This window comes from Aedes aegypti, chromosome 3 (assembly GCF_002204515.2).
Source record: "Aedes aegypti strain LVP_AGWG chromosome 3, AaegL5.0 Primary Assembly, whole genome shotgun sequence".
Classification (NCBI taxonomy): Eukaryota; Metazoa; Arthropoda; class Insecta; order Diptera; family Culicidae; genus Aedes; species Aedes aegypti.
Genome location: NC_035109.1, coordinates 216,412,722 through 216,435,277, shown reverse-complemented (window position 1 = coordinate 216,435,277; position 22,556 = coordinate 216,412,722). Strand labels below are relative to the sequence as shown.

The following is a 22,556-nucleotide window of genomic DNA, read 5'->3' as shown; positions in this document are numbered from 1 at the left end:
TATACAGTGGTCTAGTGTTCTATAGTTTGGCCAATTGTGCATTACTCAGCAATTGAAGTTTATGTTCTGGTGCAGTAAAAAGCCGCAATAGCCGGTAGCTTCTGCTTTTTCTTATTGGCATTACGTTCCAACTGGGACAGTGCCTGCTTCTCTACTTAGTGTTCAATGAGCACTTCAACAATTATTAACTGAGAGCTTTCTTTGCCAAAGTTGCCATTTTTGCATCGTATATCGTGTGGCAGGTACGAAAAAACTCTATGCCCAGGAAAGTCAATGAAATTTTTATTACGAAAAGGTCCTGGACCGACCAGGAATTGAACCCAATCACCTCCAGCATGGCTTTGCTTGGTAGCCACGGACTCTAACCATTCGGTTAGGGAAGGCTCAATGTAGCTAATTGGGCCATAACAATATTTTATGAATAATAATAATGACACGTACATTGCTCCGTAATGCCTTACAGCGCTTGAGCCTATGAAAAAATAATCAATTGTGAAAGACTTTGGCGACATATAAGTGCAATGTGTCATTGAATACATTTGAACATGCTTAACGGAATGCCTGCTTAAAAGAATACCTAATTAATCTATTGGAAATTAGTGTTTTCAATGGTTACACTTCCAAAAGGACGTAACTCCAAATTTCGTGTCTATTCTCTCATTCAAAACTCCTGCCAGAAGTAACAAATAACTATATAAACCAACTTTGATTCAAATTTTAATATTATATCTATTCTGATAATCACGGCTACTAAAAACTCGTTTAAATATCTCAGATTTCCTTAAAATTAGTGGACTTACACATTCAAAAGTCGTTTTTTTTAATTTTGCCCCGACATGCAGTTTGGCTATTCGTGATCAAACGTCAACATCCCACCGCAAAATCGCTAGTGTTTGGAGGTGATTTTAACCTCCAAATTGCCAAATAACCTCCAAAACATCACCTCGAAGTTAGTTCTAATAACTTCCGTTATATGAAATATGGTGACGCGTCGATCGTCGCAAGTTTATCGTTAAACAGTCAATAGAAATCGACTGGTGAGCACATATTTGATGGAGATTTTTTTCTGATAATAACGGTCAGGAGAGCACCGTGGCAGTGCTTGTTCCGGTGCGAATTTACATTGTATGTTTCCTGTACTGATGATTTTTACGGCTGGCCTTACAATTGCACCAACCCCCTGTCTCGCCAGAAGAGCATCGTACTCAGCACTGTTTAGAGTCCCACGCTGGCATTAGGACAATGATCAGCCGCTCCTAACATGGAGAACAGACGCTGTTTTGAGCCACCCCTAACATTGAGAACAGTCTCTCTGATCAGTTGACAGCCAAAGCTTCTACCCAACGGACGTGTTCTTGCGCTTTCTTCGTTTCTTGCGTTACACGGTAGCTATTGTGGTAATGAATCGGGATCTGCCAAACACAATAGTTGTGGATTTCGGTGTGCTTTCAGTCCGGCCCGAAGCCGCGAAAGTGCACAAATTTCTCATGGATGATATTAAGTTGTAACTTTCGGAGGTGAAGCAAATTCAATTCCATCACATAAGAAAACACGTGTTCATTGAATTGAATAGTTTTGAAGCTGCCTGTCGGTATGAAACCGACCATAATTAACCGCACTATTTTTGGTGCGGTGGTAAGAAATTCGCAATACACGTCTACGTTGATAGTGGAATAACGGTAGTGCAAGTTCAAGATCTCCCCCCTTCAGTAGACAACACCACCGTGCAACAGTTTGGGACGGTAACCTCGATTACTAAAGAACGCTGGAAGAACTATTTCCCCGGAGTGTTCAATTGTGTGTGGGTTTTGCACATCAGACTACAACAACCAATACCTTCGTTAAGGCCGCACGAAACGGTGTTGTAATCACCCTCTCCATTTGAAGAAGCAAATCTCAAGAACCACTCAATATATTGATGTGAAAAATGTATCACTATAATTATATATATGTAGTGCACAACCCGATAATTTTTCAGTTTAATCGGTTCACTAAAACAAGAGATTTGCTTCTGCAAAGTATTGCTGATAATTGTTAGAGAGAGACAAAAGATAGGGAAAATAACACGGTCTCCCGTGTCACCTTAATCACAATCAGTGGTTTCCAAACATCTTGTCTACAATGGCCAAAAACCAACGTGCCAGCTGTGTGGCAAAGCTGCGCACCCTAAGCAGAAATGCTTAGAATTAGTTGCAGCATCAGGCACAGCAACATGAGTAGCTACTACACCAACAGCACCATCGACTGAATCCATGCTCCTGGGTGCCCCGCCAAAATTTGAGCTCATTTGTATGAAAACTGGGATTGTACAAGCCCTTCAATGTTTGTATGGGAATTACTATGAAAAAAGCAAGCAATTCATTTATTCGGTCAAAGTGTTTGTTCATCATCACTTGCGGGTTAGAGCTTATAAAAACTTTTAAAGGGCTCGTACAGTTGCAGTTTTCATCCAAATGAGCTCAAATTTTAGGAGGACATTCACAATTTGATCTTGAATCGAATGAGCGGTGTGGAACAAAAACCAGGTGCGAGATGTACCAATGGTAAGCAATGTCCAGTCATTTACAACCCATCGTGGCAATATTACGTTTATCTAATCATTAACCCCTCTACCGGCAGCTTCATTTTTTACCGCAAAATTCAAACTCAAATCGTTATAACTTTTTTTGTTTTTCAATATTTTTGCACCATTTTTTCACAAGCTTTCAAAAAACTCTTCTAGTTTTAGGATCTGTGTCGATATTGATCATTGGTCATCTGGTTTTGAAGATATTCCAAAATTCCTTGGGGGACCGACTCGTAACTAGAACCCCCCGTTAATTTCTCAGGCTACAGAATTTTAATGGTATTCGGATATTCACTCTTCGAAACAATACATTAATAAGAGTATGTTGTGAAAAAATGAAGCAATTTGGTGCAGCCATCTTTAAGTAATGACCATTTAGGTTTCTGGAACCACGCTGGCCAAATAAAGATCTTAAAAACTTCAAAAAACATCATATCATAATTTTCAGATATCTCCAAGAACACTGAACTGATTTGTATGATTTTTTCAGAGAAGCTCCTTGTTACCTGGCATTATATAGCCCACATTTTATTTTTTTTTTGATAAATTGATAAAAACAAAATGGCCGCCAAAGACATTTTATATGGAAAATGTCGGTCCCCCAAGGAACATCGGAATATCTTTAAAACCAGATCACCAATAATTAATACCGACACGGATTCCTAAACTAGAAGAGTTGTTTAAGAACTTGTGGAAAAATAGTGCAAAAATATTGAAAAACAAAAAAGTTATAACGATTTAAATATTTATTTTGCGGTAAAAAATGAAGCTGCCGGTAGAGGGGTTAAACAAACTATGGATGGTTTGCCACTATAAGTGTCGGCATTAGCCCTTATTCCTGATTGATATAATTTTGGGATACACGTACATATTCTTTTAATTATTAGACTTTAATAAGACATTAAACTTGTCGACGCACAGTTAGATATTTTTTGTTAAATAGAGGTTACATGAATCGCATCACTCACCGAGGTTAATCCTGATCATATAACCTCCCACTAACAAAACTCCTTCTTGTGAAAACCATGGAGATTCAGAGGTGATTTCGGCCTCATCACACTAACATTCCTTGCCTTTCCTGATGATCGTGGCCGACGCCGTTATTGACATTACTAAATTTGGAGTCCTCGAAATTGTGCATTGAAGATGTATGCTACTCCCAAGCTACTAATTTGCCGTATTAAACCAAAATTTGGAAACTAAAAATATATTCGCGGCAACCTATAATCGAGCCAATAACCTTGCAATGGATAGGCCCCTGTGTACACTACGCGCCTATCGACGCATTGATGTGGGTGATGCTAAAAGAATACATAAATCGATTGTAATCTTTCATAAGGCAAAATATGAATTTCGATAGTCCAGTTTGCTGTGTCTAGTTTAAAAGTCCTTTGTTTTTATTTCAGCATGTAGTTTCAAAATCTTTAGTTTTTATTCCAAACACAAAACGGTAAGATTAAACTCTCTTTGTTGATGTGTTTTTCATTTTACACAACTTTGGGATAGTATAAGTATCTCATACAGTTCTTACAATAATTCTCTCGGATAAATTCATCCAACGAAAAATCCAGAAAGAAACAACTAAAACTCATCTAAGCACATTTCAAGGAGTTGTTCCTGTTGCGTCTACATGAGTATCTTAAGCGATATTAGACTACCTTTGAAAGATTTTACTTGTGTACCTAATGAATTTCTATGCTATTCTGGATGCCGAAGGCGCAGAGACCTCCGGACTATGGAGAGATGAACTTAATATTTTATTATTTATTTGCAGGTTATAAAAGTTTCAAGCATTCGTGCAACGAATCCGACAGGAATTCATGTCGGGAACCCTTCAGATATTTTTTCAAGTGGTACTCGCCATTCTCCTAAGAATTATTCCAGATTTTCTTAAAGTATTTCATGAACGGTAGCGCTTATAACACAAGGCAAAACTTTACGAGTTTCATCAGAAATGATAGAAAACAAAAATTCTCTACACTACTCAAAAAATATCTAATATTAATTGCGACAAGGAGTACGGTGTAAAACTCCTGAAAGCAATCTTTTATACATGTAATGTATTATGAAAGCATTTGTATTTGTTTTGTTTCGTATGAATATTGATTTGATTTCGCCATTTTGTGCTTGTTTAAAATAGCAAAAGGAAATCGGAAAAAATCTTTAAACATCCGAATTTTAAATTCGATTCAAAACATTTGAGTAACAAGCTATGATAAAATTCTACGCTTCTAGACTTACCTGGAATGTAATCAACCGATGCGGGGCCTCGATTTTCTAATTCTTCTTTCAGTAAATCCTGCCAAGACGACAATGAACGAAGGATTCCGTGGATCAAAGGACTGCACACCGGTAGCTCTGTAATGTTATTATTATTATTAATGATATTATTTACTAGACGTAAAATTCACATATAGTTGTCAGTATCTAGATTTTACCTTGCATTTCTATCCCTGCTACATTGATAAATGTTTGCAAATGATTTTGTGCAACCCGTATCAATGCCAACCGCATCACGCACCAGGAATACGAATTGGGATTGGAGTGTTCTGTGTTTTCTCTTCGATGCTTCCTAACGGCTGCCGACACCTGGTTGGCTTTCGGGTCATTGTTCAATGGGTCGTTGAACACATCCTCGTCGTCTTCGTCCTCGTCTAAATCTGATACCGCAGAATCTGCGGAATCATAGTCGTCTTCATCCGGGTCACCTAGATGGTTTAAATGGGAGAAAAATAAATCAAATGAAACGGAAGGTTTTGAATATTACTGACCTCTTGGGACCGGTTTCGTGAGGAAATACGCCACCATCGACATCTCCGGAGGAACGAACTGCTCGCGATAAGTAGGCTTATCCTCCTTCATATTTGCTGGACCTTGCGGTCCAGCGAAATGCCCAAGCAATTTCATGTTCAGTTTCACTCGCTGTTTCGTTAGTGAAGTAACCGCTCCCCAGACGCTTCCATCGGCCACCGGGCTTTCCAGACTTTCTTGTTGGACTTGCGCATGTACGACTTGTTGTGCAGCCTGCACATGTGACGTAGCCTTACGGAGAAGTTTTTTAACGCCTCCGCCGTACAGCGTAGACCATGTGTAGTCTGTGAAATTTTGTCCGGCCAATCGATACAATATGTGACAGTCGCAGGTGGTCAATGCGTACACGAAAAGAGCCATGTAGGTGGCAACGAATGATTCACACAATAGAACATTTAAACGTGGTGTGTCTTCATCCTTTTCGCGCGCCAGAAGCGCCCGGAGGTTGGTTACACCTGGCCATTTGGAAGGAGGCGTACTTACAGCGAGTGGTTCGTCAGTCGAATATTTGCGTCGTCTTTGGTGTGCTGCAGCATTTGCCATGAGATGTGTGCTTTGGCAGCTGGCGTTTAATTTAGCGATAGTTTCCATTCCCGGGCTGTGGCAACCTTCGCTAGCAGTCGATTGCTTCACACTGAAGGTGTCAGAATCGCAGAGAGATTGGTAAATACAGGCAGATAGAGCAACTCCCAGATCCCGCAACACAAAAATACCATTCGGGAAAGCTGTGCGTTGAGCATGTGGTGGGTTTCTCATATCCACCATGGTTTGTAGCATATCGTGAGTATGTGATTGTAAATATCGCAAGGGGTCCGCAATTACTGTTTTGTTGCCAGCTACGCAAGCACTTAACAGAGGCAGAGTAGTCGGGAATGGCAATGGACTTAGCAACTGCTGTTGGGTCTTTTCCTGTTGAAGCTCTTGCAACAGCAGAACCAATTCCATTCGGACAGATGCCAAACCACCTCCACTGGCACCGTGTAAAGAACAATAACTTAACAATGTCCTCAATAGTGTCTCGTTGGCTTTCAACCAACGTTTCCTCCTAGCAGCGCGCTGTACTTTAGCTTCAAAGTCTTGTTTCTCCTGAATTAAAATTTCATGCAAAGTTGGTTTGTCGTGCGGGAATTTATTCGACAACACCGGTGTGTCTCGATCTAATGCATCAGTTGTATTATTGTCCTCGATAGCTGTGTTGTCCGAATCTCCACTACTGTAATTACAAAGCTGCTTCAGTGCTTCTACTTCTCGTTCCAACCACACATATAGTTGGTATCTCAGCTGACCTCCGTCAACTTCAAATCCGGTAGCTAATGTTGAAAGCTCTTCCATTAGAATCTTCAAGCATGCAATAAATTTGAGCTGTTGTGCCATGATGTCCAAGCTACCCTTTGAGTCTGGTTCGTTCTCTTCAACGATGTCACTCTTTTCTTCGACATCAGATTTCTTCAGTTGAATGCCTTCGTCGCTATCTTCGTCATCTTCATTCTTTTCATCCTCGTCCCACTCAATTTTAAACTCGTCTGCGCTATTGGAGACCTGAGACGTAACTGGAGCTCCCCAGTCGAAACCACTAGCAGGTGTACTCCAATCTACCGCCGTTGATGAGGCTGGAGCACCCCAGTCTATTGAATTAGAAGTCTCCTTTCCGGAATCGGCTTGACTTGTCTTGCTCCAATCAAGAATACCCGTTGCTATTGAATTACACTGCTTTTTGGTGTCATTGGGGCTTTGCAGCTGACTAGTCGAATCCTGTTCAATGACCTTCGATGGTAGCTTACTAAGAACTTCCAAAGCTAGTGCTGGACAGCCAGCCTTGAAATGTGCATGGGCCGTTGTGAAATATAGCTGTCTCTCCAATGGAGTTATGGAATCTTCCAGTTGGATTTGCTTGTCCGTACTAAGACCAGGTTTCGTCGAAGATGCCGTTTCGCTGCCATAGCTGAACCCGGCAAGAACGACTTGCGCACGCTTTTTATCTTGAGCTGAAGAAGCAATATGCTGGCGAATGAGTAAGGGATGTGTGCGTAGATATACGTAAAAGTTGAATACATTTGGATTGGTGGCATGTGATCCGTCCGCATTGGTTGTAGCATTATCATCGTCGAATAGTGGGTGCATACTACCAATATTGCTATCCAACAATGTACTTAGACTACCAGAATAATCTTTCAGAATCCAAAGAGCCATTGATCTTAGGAATGGATCAGGATGGGCTCGACTGAGATCTTGATTCTCGCCATTCTTGTCGCAACCCAGCACTTCTTCGTACAAGAGCCTTTTGAAACTAGGAGGCGTAGGGTCATGTTCTCCTTCGTACAAACGAGTAATAACAAGTGCCAGCTGTAAATCCTGTAATTTAGTCAGACATACTTCGAGAGCATCATTCAATGAATTTGCAAGCAGGAAGAAGGCCACTGCATGCTCGAATCTCTGTTTGCCCAACAAGGCAAACGCATTTTTCAAGGCAGCTTTCCGCCAACGATCCTCATTGAAGTTGTTTGCAAAGAACATTGTCATCTTTTCATCTCTTTGCGACCTGTACAATCCCCAAACAACAGATTTTTTCTTCATTGCCATATAATACAGCGCTGCATCCAATGGGTCTTGATTGGCTTGGAAAGATGCTTTCGCCAATCGCTCGATACACTGCCTCAGAAGAGTATTATTTCTCAACCACCAACCTACGCCCAATTCCTTCAACACGTGCCACTTTGGCTGACCTTTCGAATACGATGGAATGAAGTTTAGCAATTCCTCTTCGCTTTCGGAGTGGAATGCCCAAACGATGTTGGCGGTTCCGACTCCTTGCCGCTGGAACGACTGTCTTTGAACAATTGGCAAGCAACGGAGCAGATAGTTGTAGTGTTTCATAGCAAGTAAAAATCGCAGTCCACGATCATCTAGCGAATCAGTTGAAACCGGTTCGGTATTTGGTACCCCAGTCAGATTTTCCTTGGCAATCGCAATTTTGGCAGCATCGATTGCGAATCGTTCGGCAAAGTCGGTATTGCACGTGGACACCGTGTCAGCAAGAGCTAGAAGATGCATCTGGTCAAGAGACGAAAGTCCTGGAAGATGGGTATGGGTCAGTAAACGGGACAACAGTTGACCCTGTCTCGGCCCGAAATGGGACAGATAGTGTCTTTCGGGAAGTGAAGACCGGCGATCAGTGTGGCGACTAATGTCGGGTTCGTCTTCCAGCAAATCGTCCAGTGATTCATCGACGACATTGCTGTCAAACAGATCGTTGTAGTCCTGGGAAAATAATTAGTTTTTGTTCATTTGTGCTATTGAGATTAGATTTAAACAAAAAGTAGTAATGACCTTGATCTCTTCGCTTTGTTGTGCAGTAATTCCAACTGTTTCTTTATCAGCCGCCAACAAGGTCCACAATGGTAGTGGCGGAATCGACGTTATTTCAGCATAATCCAGGGTTAATTCTTCAGGAATCTGTTAATTTAATAAGTTATTCATAATAGAATGTATACTTTTGTACTATTTGTAGATTATTTTGAATAGTTATCACAGTGCAACATTATCTAGGTACAAAATAAGTGGACATTGAATAGATTTCAGAGCGTTGCTATTTGTAAAAAGGAGCTCTATAATTATATACCTCTAGACCATGACGGATAAGTATTGCAGTATACCCGAAATAATTTGAAACTAATGAAAACCAGAGTGTGGCATCTGTATTCCACATGTCATCCAATCCCGCATAGCAACCATAGTTTCTAGAAGGACCACACCAGTGGTACCTACCGCGAAAGTCAAAACGTTCCCATAGCATCGAACTGCTTAGGCGACACATGCAATGTACGCATAAGCAGGACGATGACCACCAACAATTTCGACAAATCTGACATGACAATAATGTGTCATACTCATATTTCAATTTCTCAAAGCACAGTCGGTAAGTTATCACCAAGTGCCTTCAGCCTTGAAACTGCCTTCTCTACATGTGCATTCATTCTCTCTCTTTCTTTCTCGATACCGATCGTTATCGATCGCTCACACGAATACATGCATATGATATCCAGCTACCTCCAGTAGGACCTAATGTTAAACGAAACTTTGAATAAACGATTCATTCTATTATCAACCTCAGTCAAGTAGAGTTGAGGATCATTTCACTTCGAAAAACCATTATCAAGGCTGATCGCCTCAAGAGCTACAGGTCCAAAGCCCTGTTAAAGGTAGATGGATGTAATTGCTATGACCGTGATCATCACGTAAACGACAGACGGACAGAAAGGTCGACGGTGGACGCAGTTCGGACGGTACTGGTGAGGGCCGAGAAAGCATTGAAACAAAAGCGTAGAGCGGATCCTTACTGTGTCGTGGACACGATAGATGTGAAGAACGCGTTCAATAGCGCCAGCTGAGGAGCCATTGCCATAGCGCAGCACAGAATGCGGGTTCCCCGTCGGGGTATGGAACCGACGCCGGCCCGAAGGAGTTAAGAATAACGGCTGGAGTCCCACAAGGTTTCATACTGGGTCCAACACTGTGGAATGCGATGTACGACGGGGTGCTAACGCTGGAGCTACTCAAGGGGGTCGAGATCGCCGATGATGTCGTCCTAACGGTAATAGGTGTGACGTAGGAGGAAGTAGAAATGCTGGCAACGGAGGCAGTTGGTCTGGTCGAAGATTGGATGGAGGGAGTCAAGCTGAAGATAGCCCAGCACAAAACGGAGGTGCACTGTCGGGGAGCATGCGTAATCGCTGGGATGATCCCGATCTGCCTCATCCTATTCGATGACATCGACTGCTATCAGCTAAGAGTAACCAGGCAGGTGAGGACAAGATTTTTTTCGCTGGCTAAGTGGCAGCTAAAATGAGATGCCTCCGAGAAAGGAAGGTGGACTCACAGGCTCTTCCCGAATCTATCGGCCTGGGTGATCAGGGAGCACGGAGAAGTGAATTTCAACCTGACACAGTTCCTGTCAGGTCAAGGCTGCTTCAAGCAGAATCTGTATCGATTTGGCCATGCACCTTCATCATTTTGTCCTGAGTGTATGGCGATTGAAGAACAGCCAGAACATGCTGTCTCGACTGCTAGAGGTTCAACATAGTACAAAACGCGGTGGCGGCTGTTTTTAGTGAGTACTAGAGCGTAGAAGGTGTGGTACACGGAATGCTAAGCGATCCCCATCTTTGGAATATGATGACTAACACGGTGGTGCAAATAATGTCTGGCTTACAGCGCAACTGGCGAGCAGAGCAGCTTTTGATGTCGGGTCGTCGGGGCGCTGATGAACCGGAATCATCGGCACTCAACAAGTCAGTCTGTTGATGAGAGTAGATCATCGGGTGCGATCGGAGTAGGCTAGATCCTCCGTCGGGGGCCAGACCGAGTAGAACGATCGTAATGTGTCGTCGAGGCGCCTACAAACCGGAAGTCACCCCCCCTACCAGAATTGCAGAACCGACCCTGACATTTGACCGACCACCATCAAGTCGGAGTAGGCAAGATCATCTGCTGGAGACTAGCTAAGTAGATCGCAAAACGGTGAATGGTCGTCGGGACGCCTGTGAACCGTAAGTTTCCCTCCACCGGAATCGCAGGATTGACTTCGGCATCTGCCCGGTCAGCTTCGGAGTAGGCTAAGTCCACCGTCGAGGACTAGCTGAGTAGATCGCGGAACAGCACCGACAAATGATCGTCGATGCGCCTGTGAACCAGAAACTTTCTTCCGCCGGAATCGCAGGACCGACCTCGGCATCTGCCAGGATAGAATCGGTTTGGAAGATCTTCCTCCGCCGGGGGACATCTTCGTCGTAGTAGGATAGATCCTCCGTCAAGGGCTATTCTTAGTAAAACGAAATGAGTTGTCTAAGCGCCAGTGAATCGGAAGCCATCCTCCAACCGGAATCGCTGGGCCGACTTCGGCACTCTACTGGCCAACAACGGAGTACGAACAACGTAACGTCACGTTACCGGTTTCGAAAGATGCTCCTTCGTTGGGGTACTCTCTATCGGTGTAGGCTAGCTTCACCGTCGGGAACTACGCCGAGTACCCAGACAACCAAAAGTCGCATAGAAATTCACGTAATAACTCGTTTATTCATCCAAATTACATCAAAGCCGCAAAACACGGTGGATGTAATCGTCAGGTTGATGAATTTCCTCGCATAAAATGCTTTTTTTCTGAGTTCATTTGGACATCTTGTTTCGTCCCGTACACTCGTACAAAGTAAGTCGAATCAATCTGTAGCAGCTGACAAATCAACATTTGTTATCATAAGTTAAGTTGCATAAGTTTACAGGTTAGTTCGGTAGAAAATTTATACACTCGCATTGTATGCTATTATGCATCACATAATATATGCACGTATATAGCCTCCACTTTTGTACGTAGAGGGCTTTTTCGCAGCATCTTATAAGTGAAATTTTACACATACAAAGCCTCCAGGTGTTTTCGTCATAAGTACATTTTGGTTGTCTGGGTAGTATCGATCATGATGAACCACCAGCTTTGATCGGGGCGCTTGCAAATCGGAAGTCACCCCTCAACCGGAATCGCAAGACCGACATCAGGCATCCAACCGATCCGCCCAACAACCCACCAACAAACACAGTAGCATCTATCGAAAAAAGTCTCACATGGCCTAGAAAATGAAGAAAAGGTGTAGAGGCATCAACAAGCCCTCAGTCCCCTGAAATAATACCACGCGGTAGTTCCAGAAGGACATCGGACTTGTAGCCCAAGCGGGAGGCCTAGTGGTGTTAATTCTTCAATAGTGTTTTGGAAGCAGCGCTACGACGAATAACGTAGAGAACACAAGCACAGAGGGTCAGGACAGCGAAGGCGATAGCTAGTCACCACAGCAGACAGTGGAAACCAACCAGCTCCCACGATGGAGGAAGTTAAAGATGCCTTTCAACAGCTCAAGAACAACAAGGCCGCTGGCAAGGATGGTATCGGAGCCGAACTCATCAAGATGGGCACGGAGAGGTTGGCCGCTCGTCTGCATCGGCTGATAGTCTGAATCTGGGAGACGGAACAGCTAACGAAGGCGTGCAATAGAACGATGTGTGGTGGCGAAGGATGAATCACCACGAGCTCGTCCAGCGCTACGGCGAACCCAGTCTCCAGAATGTGGCCAAAGCGGGAAGGATACGCTGGGCAGGGCATGTTACAAGAATGCCGGACAACAGCCCTGTACAGATGGTGTTCGCTTCGAATCCAGTCGTAGCGAGAAGGCATGGAGCGCAGCGAGCTAGGTGGATTCATCAGGTGCATCAGGACCTGAAGAGCGAGGGTCGCAGTGGATGGAGAGAGGCTGCCACTGGTTCGGATACAATACAATACTATACGATATATTCAGTTAATACTTGTGTAATGCTAGAAGAAGAAGATTATTAATGTCGCGAATAGTTATCAATGTTGCACTGTGATAAAGCTAGGCTAGCAAGCACATGAGCTCGATATAACCTTTCTATTTGTTAACGGTAGTTCATGCTCAACTTATTTTTGCTAAACTAATCAAAAGCAATAAACAATATATTTCCTTCACTATAAAATATTTAATGCAGAAATGCTAAAACTCCCATTAAATATATGTATTGATACTGGTACAATCAATCATTTCACTATTCTAGAGGAATAGTTGTAGTTAGAATATGTATACAATACTCAAAACCAAGCTTTACTTCACGGAAGAATATCAAGCAAAAAGCAATTAGTAATATTGTTGGAGTTATCATTCGTTTTTATTCAACTCTATTCATGAATGTGGGGGCTGCATTATAATGGTAATTACTTTATTAAAGGGAAACTTCTGTGGACTAAAAATGCTATCTATTTTTTGCTAACTAAGGATGCAGATTACATGTTATATTGATTAATTACATCTGAGACCGCTACTATTGTGTTTTATGTTGTAATGTGAATGATAAACGTCTCCAAAATATTTTGTTAGAAAATATAAGCCATAAAGCCAATAATACCGAAATAATTCGAAACATGACGTTAGTGAACAATGGTTGTTTAGTAATGTAATAGAAAAAAAAGTTGAGAAAATAAGTAGAGCTGAAAGAGTTGGAGGAGGGGCAAAATTAAAACTAATTCGCACCTGTGTCGTCGATCCTCTCGGTTCAAGAGGACTAACAGTGCCTGCTGGACAGCTAACAGAAAGTGTGCGAGATCTAGACCAACCACGCTGTAACACGTAACGGAAAAATAGAGAAAAAAATATGAACGATGAAATGAGTGACGATAATTTTGTTTTCCTGGAAATTTTGAATACGCTGAATTGCTAATTTTGTCCATGATAAACGTGTGCTGTAGTCTGGAAGAGATAGTTATGTTGTCTGATTTGCTAAAAACAATCAAACTATGCTGAAACGTTTACTGTTAACGAATGATGAAAAGCTATTGGGGGCTATTTGTAAATTAACCACTGACATAGCATACGATAGTTATGATTACATATATTCTAGCAATAATGCAAGTCAAAATTTGCTATGATGTAACATCGATTCTGAAAGCATTCGCCATACAGTAAATGTTTCACGGGAAATTATGATGTTTAATAACAGGATAATAGGCGCCATTGAGAGATAGAGTGGTATATTTTACGCCTGATTCAACCAAAGGCAGGAACTTAATCTCTACCCACTCACAATTTATTTCATTATTGATTGAATGACAAAAATGCTTTAGATAGAAAGTACTATCCCAAGCAGCACAGTTAGTTTCAACTCAAGAATAAAGTTATTTCTTGAATCTTATCAGGGTTGGCAATGGTTGAAAATATGACTTACGCAAAAAGCGCAAGAGGCGAAGTCTGTTTTCAACATATTCAAGTTATATCGAAATTTCTCATTTGTTACAAAATACTTAAAGAAAAAAAAATATAAAAAAAATAAACAAGAATCGAGCTTCCGACCTCATGATCACCAATCTTCTCCTCTACTCACAATTGATTCGTCAATGCACTATAAAGCATGTTTCTTATAACTTTACTGCACTATTCGAAATACAAGTTCATTACTGGCGAAATTAAGCCACGCCTGAAATAATCTTAAGTTTACGCAGACACTTTCGCGCAACATACGAGAAACATCATTAAAGCAAACAAACTGTGGGTAGCCCATGTTTTTGATGTTAGATGATATGTAAGATGACACTTAACCATATTGCAACCGGATTGAAACAAACAATTTTCTAGCTGTCATACACGTAATTTAATGCAACTTTCTTCGATCTTTTGTCCTGTCGACCTTTTATTTTTCGACCTTTTGTCATAGATTCGGGCAGGGGGAGGTGTTAGGTTGGATTGTAAAGTCTTAACAATAAATGCTCAAGTAATTATTGAACGAGACCGTATTAACTTTGCAATTTTGCAGAATGAAGAAAGATGCTGAAATGGCCAAAACAACTCGAACTCTTAAAATGATATGGACTCTCAAACAGGAAGGCTGAAAATCTGAGCCTTTCTGAAAATAAAGCAAAATTCATTAATCTACTTTTAAGAATATAACATCGCAGCATGAAAATATTTGCAAGAGTTTCAATTTTAAACATTTGTTTTCCGTCTATCATTACATTTTTAAATGGTTCTAACTTTTTAGTGGAATTTTAGAACCTTGTTCATTTTTCTAGCAAATTTGAAAACGTAAAACGCACTCAATATAAAAAGTGGAGGGGAAAGAAACAAGACAATTTTTAAATAGAAATATTACTATTATGTAATGATTATTGTTTTAAACCTAGGTACTAACAAAGGAAGGAGTCTGTAGTTAATTTAGAAGCGTCTTCTCGAGCCAAGATTAGACTAATAACTGACAGTATGTTTGTTATTTCGTTTCCATATCACATTTTCTCTAGGCCTGCTTATTATACGTTGTTGATTGAATAGATCACTTGTATTCTATTCATTACTTCCTCACACTATTCCCTTTTTCTACTCTTTTCCGAGTGTGTTCAATTTCCCATGTTTTATAATTTACACATTATACATACTTAAATAATAACTTATTCTATATTTTTTAAAAGGTTCACTCAACTCGCGATTCGTTTTGCCAATGGACCTTTATTACTTTGATCGGCATAGGATACACACGTACATAAAATATTCAACTCAAAGCTAAATTCTTTGCATTGTATACCTTTTGAGAAGCTTTCATAATTCATGTGGAGAAATTCGATTTGACTTAGAAATTGGAATCTATGCGATAATAGAACGCATTTTCGTACTCTCTGATGTACTCGTTACTGCGTTGATTAACTCTGACAAAAACTAAATACTACGAAGAATTGGATTCCAAGAAAAGGTACAAATATGACCATGCTGAGAAGATTGCAAAGTTTAACATCATAGTCTTCTGGGAATAACATTTTTATATCTTTGAACACAAGAAGACTTAGTAATCTAAACTGTTTGTCATCGAACTCAAATCGTCACAATTTTTGCTATCGATGTTCGGAATTCAGACCATAGAGTACTTTTTTTTTAATTCTTCGTCTGTTTTTTTGGAATCTCTTTCCGATATATCTGCTTAGAGAATTAGTATCTGCGTATCATTGGAATAGAGCAATAACATTTTCAATTATTATTTATCCTCTTTCTTATCCTCCTCCGACGCTAGTTGAGGTAATGTAATCTATTGCTGGGCTGAAAAACAACAAGGCTGCGGTAAAGGACGAGTTCCGGTCCAAGCTTGTCAAATACGTTAATAAACACGAACTTCTTCACCGTATCATTTCGAAGATATGGGAAGAACAACAAATGTTTTCTAGTTGGTAGGATAGTCTCATTTACGCTTTGTACAAGAAAGTGCAACGACTGAAGCGTGCAGCTACCGAAATATACCACACATAATTCGGCGTACAAAATCATGTCTGGAATTCTGTTAAATAGATTGAGACTGCTTGAGGAGTCCTACGTCGGTGTATACCAAGTTGGTTTTTTTAAAGAATCAATCAATCACCCTGTGTCCAATACTATACAAATTATGGGATTACAACTTGCAGACTAATTATCTGTTTGTAGCTTTCAAAGGTGCGTATGGATTAGTGAAGACAAACTATGGCCGATCATGGATTTCCGGCAAAGTTGATTGGACTGATTCGTGCAACGATTGTAGAATCGAAATCATATATACGATATTTCGTCATTGTTCGTAACTTTAGATGAATTTAAGCAGGCTTAAATTTTAACAAAGCGCTCGAAGGTGTCATTATTACACGTTCGCAAAAAACAGTACCATTATCCTTATATGCTCCTTGGCTTTGCGGACGATAACGATTCAACGGGATTGGCCGTCGAGGAGTGGACGAAGTATTCCTGCCTTTCACGAGAGAAACAACGGACTCACTATCAACACCACAAAGACGAAGTACATGATAGCTGATGGTCCGGTCGGACGGAGGTGGATATTGTCAAGCGTATAAAACACGGTAGGCTGCGATGGACTGGTCACATTGCCCGTATGCCGGAAGAACGTAAATCAAATAAAATATTCAACAGAGAAGCTGTACGAAACCACAGACTTTGTGGTAGGCTGCGTGAATAACAGATTTTTGCAGTTGAGGAGGACTTCAGGGCACTTAACGTTCAGGCTGATTGAAGGCAATTCACCCATGGTCGAGCCAAGTGAAGAAAAATCATCCATTCGACGTAGATTCATCTAACGAATTGTGTCCCATCAAATAATGAAGTACTATAATACTGCCACCACATTGTAAGATTTTTCGTATCGTGAATTGGGACTACTTCAGAGTTCTCACCATATTATAAAGCTGTATTGCAACGAAAAAGTTACTGGTTTTCACTCACTAACTCACTCACTCAGCTTTCCTGTGATTTTTGCAGTTACCAATATCTTGCAAAACAAAATCAACAGCAGGACAGGAGTCAGCGTTCCGATCATACAACTCAAAATGCTCTTATTTTCTATCGGGATTGCAGTTATTTTATTACATTCGGGTCTATTTCAAATGTTCTTTTTCAACACATAGGTAAACTTTGCCTAATCTGAGACCAGTTTTATTATAGATATCTGCCCATTTCCGTCAGAATCTAGTTCTTGGTTCTCTGCCTTTGTCCATCAGAGACCTTTTTACACGGATTTCTGCCTATTTCCATCAGAAACCGTCGACTGTAATCTCCGCCCATGTCCGTCGGAGACTACTATATTAATCATTTCATAGAATTACTGTTTTTGACCATCGAAAGCCACTTCAGTTGCTAAACATTTTCTGGTATTCTCACCTTTATTCTACCGACTGCGCCATTGTAGTTAATTTAGAAGCGTCTTCTCGAGCCAAGATTAGACTAATAACTGACAGTATGTTTGTTATTTCGTTTCCATATCACATTTTCTCTAGGCCTGCTTATTATACTTCTCTCACGCCGAGGACCTAGGATCGAATCCCATCCCCGAGATAGTCACTAAAAATTTCAGTGACGACTTCCTTCGGAAGGGAAGTAAAGCCGTTGGTCCCGAGATGAACTAGCCCAGGGCTAAAAATCTCATTAATACAGATAAAAAAAAATATAAATCGCTCTGTTCATATCAGTAGGATACAAAAAACAAACAGCAACAAAATAACAGCATAAACAACGAAACTTTCGGTCCTTGCAGGTCCTAAAAAGTGCTGTAAACATGATGATCTTAAGGCAAATGAGCGTTCGAGAAGCAGCCACAATATATGATGTATAGTCACCTCTCCAGAACCTCGATAATGAAGAGACCATAGGGTTAGGAAGATATCGACCCGGCAACGAATAAAGGACAACGTTTGGAAAGTTGGATCTTGGAACGCGAGAACTTTGAATGAACCCGCGCGTGTTGGGCTCCTGGCTCGTGAACTGCGGAATGTCGGCGTGAACGTGGCAGCTATCCAGGAAATACGCTGGCCGAGAACCGGAGTACGCGAATTCCAAGCGGTGGACCCCATCGCCAACACTTCATTCAAGTACCACATCTACTACAGCGGTGGCGACAGAACAGAACGTGGAGTTGGCTTCATAGTGATTGGGAAGCAGATGAAGCGAATTATTCGGTGGAAACCGGTAAGCGACCGAATCTGTGTGTTGAGAATGAAGGGCAAGTTCTTCAACTACAGCCTGATCAGCATATATGCGCCAACGAACGATAAGCCCGATGACATGAAGTACGAGTTATATGAGGGCCTGGATAAGGCCTACGGAGAGTGCCCAAAACAAGATGTCAAGAGAGTTATCGGCGACGCAAATGCGCAGATCGGGAAAGAAGGCCATTCCATTACCAATGATAATGGCCTGCGGCTAGTAACCTTCGCTGCTGCCAGAGGGATGGCAATCAGCAGTACTTACTTCGCACGAAAGAATATCCACAAACACACCTGGCGACACCTGGCGATGCCTGCTCCCAAATAGACCACGTGATGGTTGATGGGCGACATTTCTCAGATGTCATAGATGTCAGGACCTTCCAAGGCCCTAATATCGACTCGGATCATTATCTCGTTGTAGCTAAAATTCGGGCACGGTTATCCAGCATCACGAATTCCAGAACAAACAGAGCACTGCGCCTCAATATACAACGTTTGTCGACTGATGGGGTAGCTGCACAGTGCCGCCAGCAACTAGACGAGCAGTTGGGAAGAATCAACGTTGCTGGAGATGTCGACAGCCTGTGGGACTCTATCCACGAAGCTGTGACAACAACGGCGAGGGAGGTGATTGGCACTGTTCAACGAGAGAGTGCCAGAGAGCGACAGACATGAAGAATATCGCCAGAAAAGCCGTATGCTTGTGGCCGGTACCCGACAGAACAGAGAGGAACAGGGCAGCGAGTGCCGAAGAAAAGTGAATCCACCGCAGGAAGAAAAGACAGCACGCAGAAAGTGTGGTAGCTGAAGCTCAAGAAAGCATGAACCGGAATGATATGCGGAGATTCTATGCAACGATCAATGGTGCGCGGCACAATACCGTACCAGTGCCCGCCATGTGCAATGATCGAGAAGGGAATTTGCTGACCGATAAAACGGCGATGGCTGCCAGGTGGAAGGAGCACTTACCTACAGCAATTGCTGAACGGTGAAAATGGAAATGTAGCGAGGAACAGAATGAACATTGATGATGACGATCAAGCTGTGGTTAAAAAGGCTATCAGCGAGCTGAAAAACTGTAAGGCTGCTGGGAAGGACAAGATCCCGGTCGAGCTTTTCAAGCACGGAAGTGAGCAGCTTTATCAGTCGATCCACCGAGTACTTCTGAATGTATGGGAGGACGAAGAATTGCCCTCCGGCTGGTCGAATGGCTTCATACGCCTAATTTGTAAGAAAGGACACAGACCGGAGTGTGCCAATTACAGAGGAATTACCCTGATGAATTCGGTGTACAAAATTCTGTCGCGCATCCTGTTTAATAGACTGAGACCGCTCGAGAAGTCCTTCGTCGGCGAATACCACTGATTTTCGTGAGTGCCGTTCGACAACGGACCAGATGTTTAGCTTGCGAATGATTCAAGGCGTCGTTAGACTCAGTGAAAAGAAATGAGCTGTGGCAGATAATGTCTGAACATGGTTTTCCGGCGAAACTAATTAGGCTGATACGTGCTACGTTGAATGGTTGGAAATCAAGTGTTCGGATCGCAGACGAGGTATCAACCTCGTTCGTGACGTTAGACAGGTTGAAGCAGGGAGACGCACTTTCGAATTTACTGTTCAACATTGCACTCGAGGGTGCTATTAGGAGATCTGGCGTGCAGAGAAATGACGCTTTTATTACAAGATCGCACATGCTCCTTGGAACATTGACATAAAATAAAACATTGATTCTTCCGGTGGCTTTCTACGGGCACGAATCTTGGTCGTTGAAAGAGTCAGACCGGAAAGCTCTCGGTGTGTTCGAGCATAAAGTGCTGGGGACAATACTCGGTGGGAAACTCGAAAATGGTGTATCAAGTGTACAAAGATGCGAATATTATCAAGCTTGTAAAATACGACAGACTTCAGTGGGCTGATCACTTAGTGCGCATAGAAAGAATTGCGAAAATAATACTCAGCAGGGTTGGCGGCTTCGGGGAAGACGACGAATAACCAGCGTATTCGTACAAGGTGGAAGAGGACCTGGCGACTCTAAACGTTCGGGGCAACTGGAGAAGTTTCGTCCAAGACCGACGAAGATGGAGCTCTACAATACGCCAGGTAATGGCGTGACGCTACGCTGTAGCCATCAAGGTATCAAGGTAGGCATCTCTAACTCTATATTGGGGTCTACTCCGTTTGGCATAACAGTTGTTTGGCATAATAGACGTTTGGCATAGTTGTCGTTTGGCATAATTTGAAAAGGAAGATACTGCAGTGTTCTTCGGATAGTTCAGGAATTTTATCTAGCAAAACGAAACACGTCTAAACACGACGGAATTTTTACTTTTTATGATTTCCTTCTTTCCTTTCTCCTGCCTACTTCCGCTCGCATCGAGTCAAATCTCCACAAACCTTCGCTTTCTACACCTTCTGTCGTCTGCGCTTAGCCCACAGAGAAAAAAAACATAAACATGTTTTGGTTTATATTGTAACAAAAATAGCTCAAAAATCGAACAGTGAATAATCAATTTTCTCCATTTTAGTGTAACATGCAGTGTTACAGTAATATCCGGGACCATAAGACGCGTCATAAAATATCATGTTCCTTTTTTTAATAATATGGCCTAACTTTTTTTGTGCTTAAAATACGTTATACTTTCCCGGACATAATGACCTCCGGAAGTCATGTATGATGCAATTTTTAAAGAGCTTTATTGAATATTGATTTTCTTGAAAAATGAAGATTAAGAGTATGTCCTATCAATAACTGACAACTGAATGTAGGATCGCGAGCAATTTATTCACACCCCTTTGCTTAATGGAAGGAATTTGATCAAATTCAATATTTTTCACAATTATGCCAAACGACTATTATGCCAAATGGCGATTATGCAAACAACCGTTATGCCAAACGACTGTATGCCAAGCGGGATAGACTCCTATATTGAGATACGGAGTATCGAGTAACGGAGAGTTGACTGTACTTAAGACTACACTTCAAGACCGCATAAAAAACCTTCGAGCTGACAAAGAAATGGTCAAGAACTACAAACGCGGTGGTTCCCCGAAAACATTCTCACCTAAGAATTTCACCTAAATACAAGCAACCGCTAGCGCAACATACGACTGATATGGCGAATCGATGTATAGCGCAGACCAAAAAGAAGTTTATGGAACTGACGTATGATCTCGCTAATATGCTTTATACGCTTTCGCTCATCATGCAAAGATTGAACCCTCAAGGCATATGTCGTTATACGAAGCACCCCTTGGTCTTTCTGTGGGTTTGGTGTAAACTTTGATGATGCAAATCATAGTGTCCGAGCATAGAAGACATAGTGTCCGGCCATAGAGGACACATTTCAGTGCGTACGATTTTTGGTACATAATGTAACCCACCATAAAAATGAAATGTAAAGGATTATTTTTTACTTGAAATATTGTTATTTTTTTAGACTGTGCAAAAATAAACAGTAAAACTAATGTAGATTTTGAAATATCACCAAAAAACAAAAAGAGTCCGGGCCTAGAGGATTTCCCCCTGATTGATCTTGATTCCGTCGCTCGCCCCTCAGGAACATGCAACGGATTAAAAAACCCACACAATACTTCGGTTAATGTTTTACACATTCAAGTATATCAAAAAGTGTTTCTATCAATGCTATTTTACGATGATCTAAATTTTGCTTTAGCGTGATATATTTTACACGTTTAGTTAATTTGGGAACTATAAGAACTGATTTATATAACTTTTCTATGGTACCCACCCTAATACTACTCCCAAACCCATAAACAACATAATGAAGTAATTGATATAAGGTAAGATGAATTAGATTGAATGACTTAAAAAATGGATGTGTCGTAATTTTAACCATACAATAATATCCTTTAGAATAAAAATCCAATGTGATCCAATTGTTCTACGATGATTTTTACTTTCTATTCATATGAATCATAAATACCTTTCGTAATACCACTCTAAATCTCGATGGACGACATTGCTTCAAGAATGATGATATGGGATGCAATAGGCATAGGTTTACAAAGGACGGTAAAATAAATGAAGGTAGGAACAAAACGGTGGTAAAAGATGCATGATATTGAAATCTGGTTAATCTCAACAAGTGCACAACAGGAACTAGAATA

General features: G+C 41.5%; 1 protein-coding gene across 3 annotated transcripts in view; it reads right to left on the bottom strand.

Moving 5' to 3' along the window:
- LOC5568010 (dmX-like protein 2) overlaps positions 1-22,556 on the bottom strand; it is a 66,873-nt gene that overhangs the window by 18,919 nt on the left and 25,398 nt on the right. For 2 of the 3 annotated variants that reach the window (XM_021855308.1, XM_021855309.1), the window contains exons 6-10: positions 13,462-13,548; positions 8,705-8,830; positions 5,338-8,635; positions 5,005-5,274; positions 4,808-4,924 (exon numbers count right to left, since the gene is read on the bottom strand). In XM_021855308.1, coding sequence (XP_021711000.1) covers positions 4,808-4,924; positions 5,005-5,274; positions 5,338-8,635; positions 8,705-8,830; positions 13,462-13,548 — 3,898 coding nt within the window. The remainder of the gene's footprint in view (positions 1-4,807; positions 4,925-5,004; positions 5,275-5,337; positions 8,636-8,704; positions 8,831-13,461; positions 13,549-22,556) is intronic. The other variant, XM_021855310.1, reaches the window with a different exon arrangement.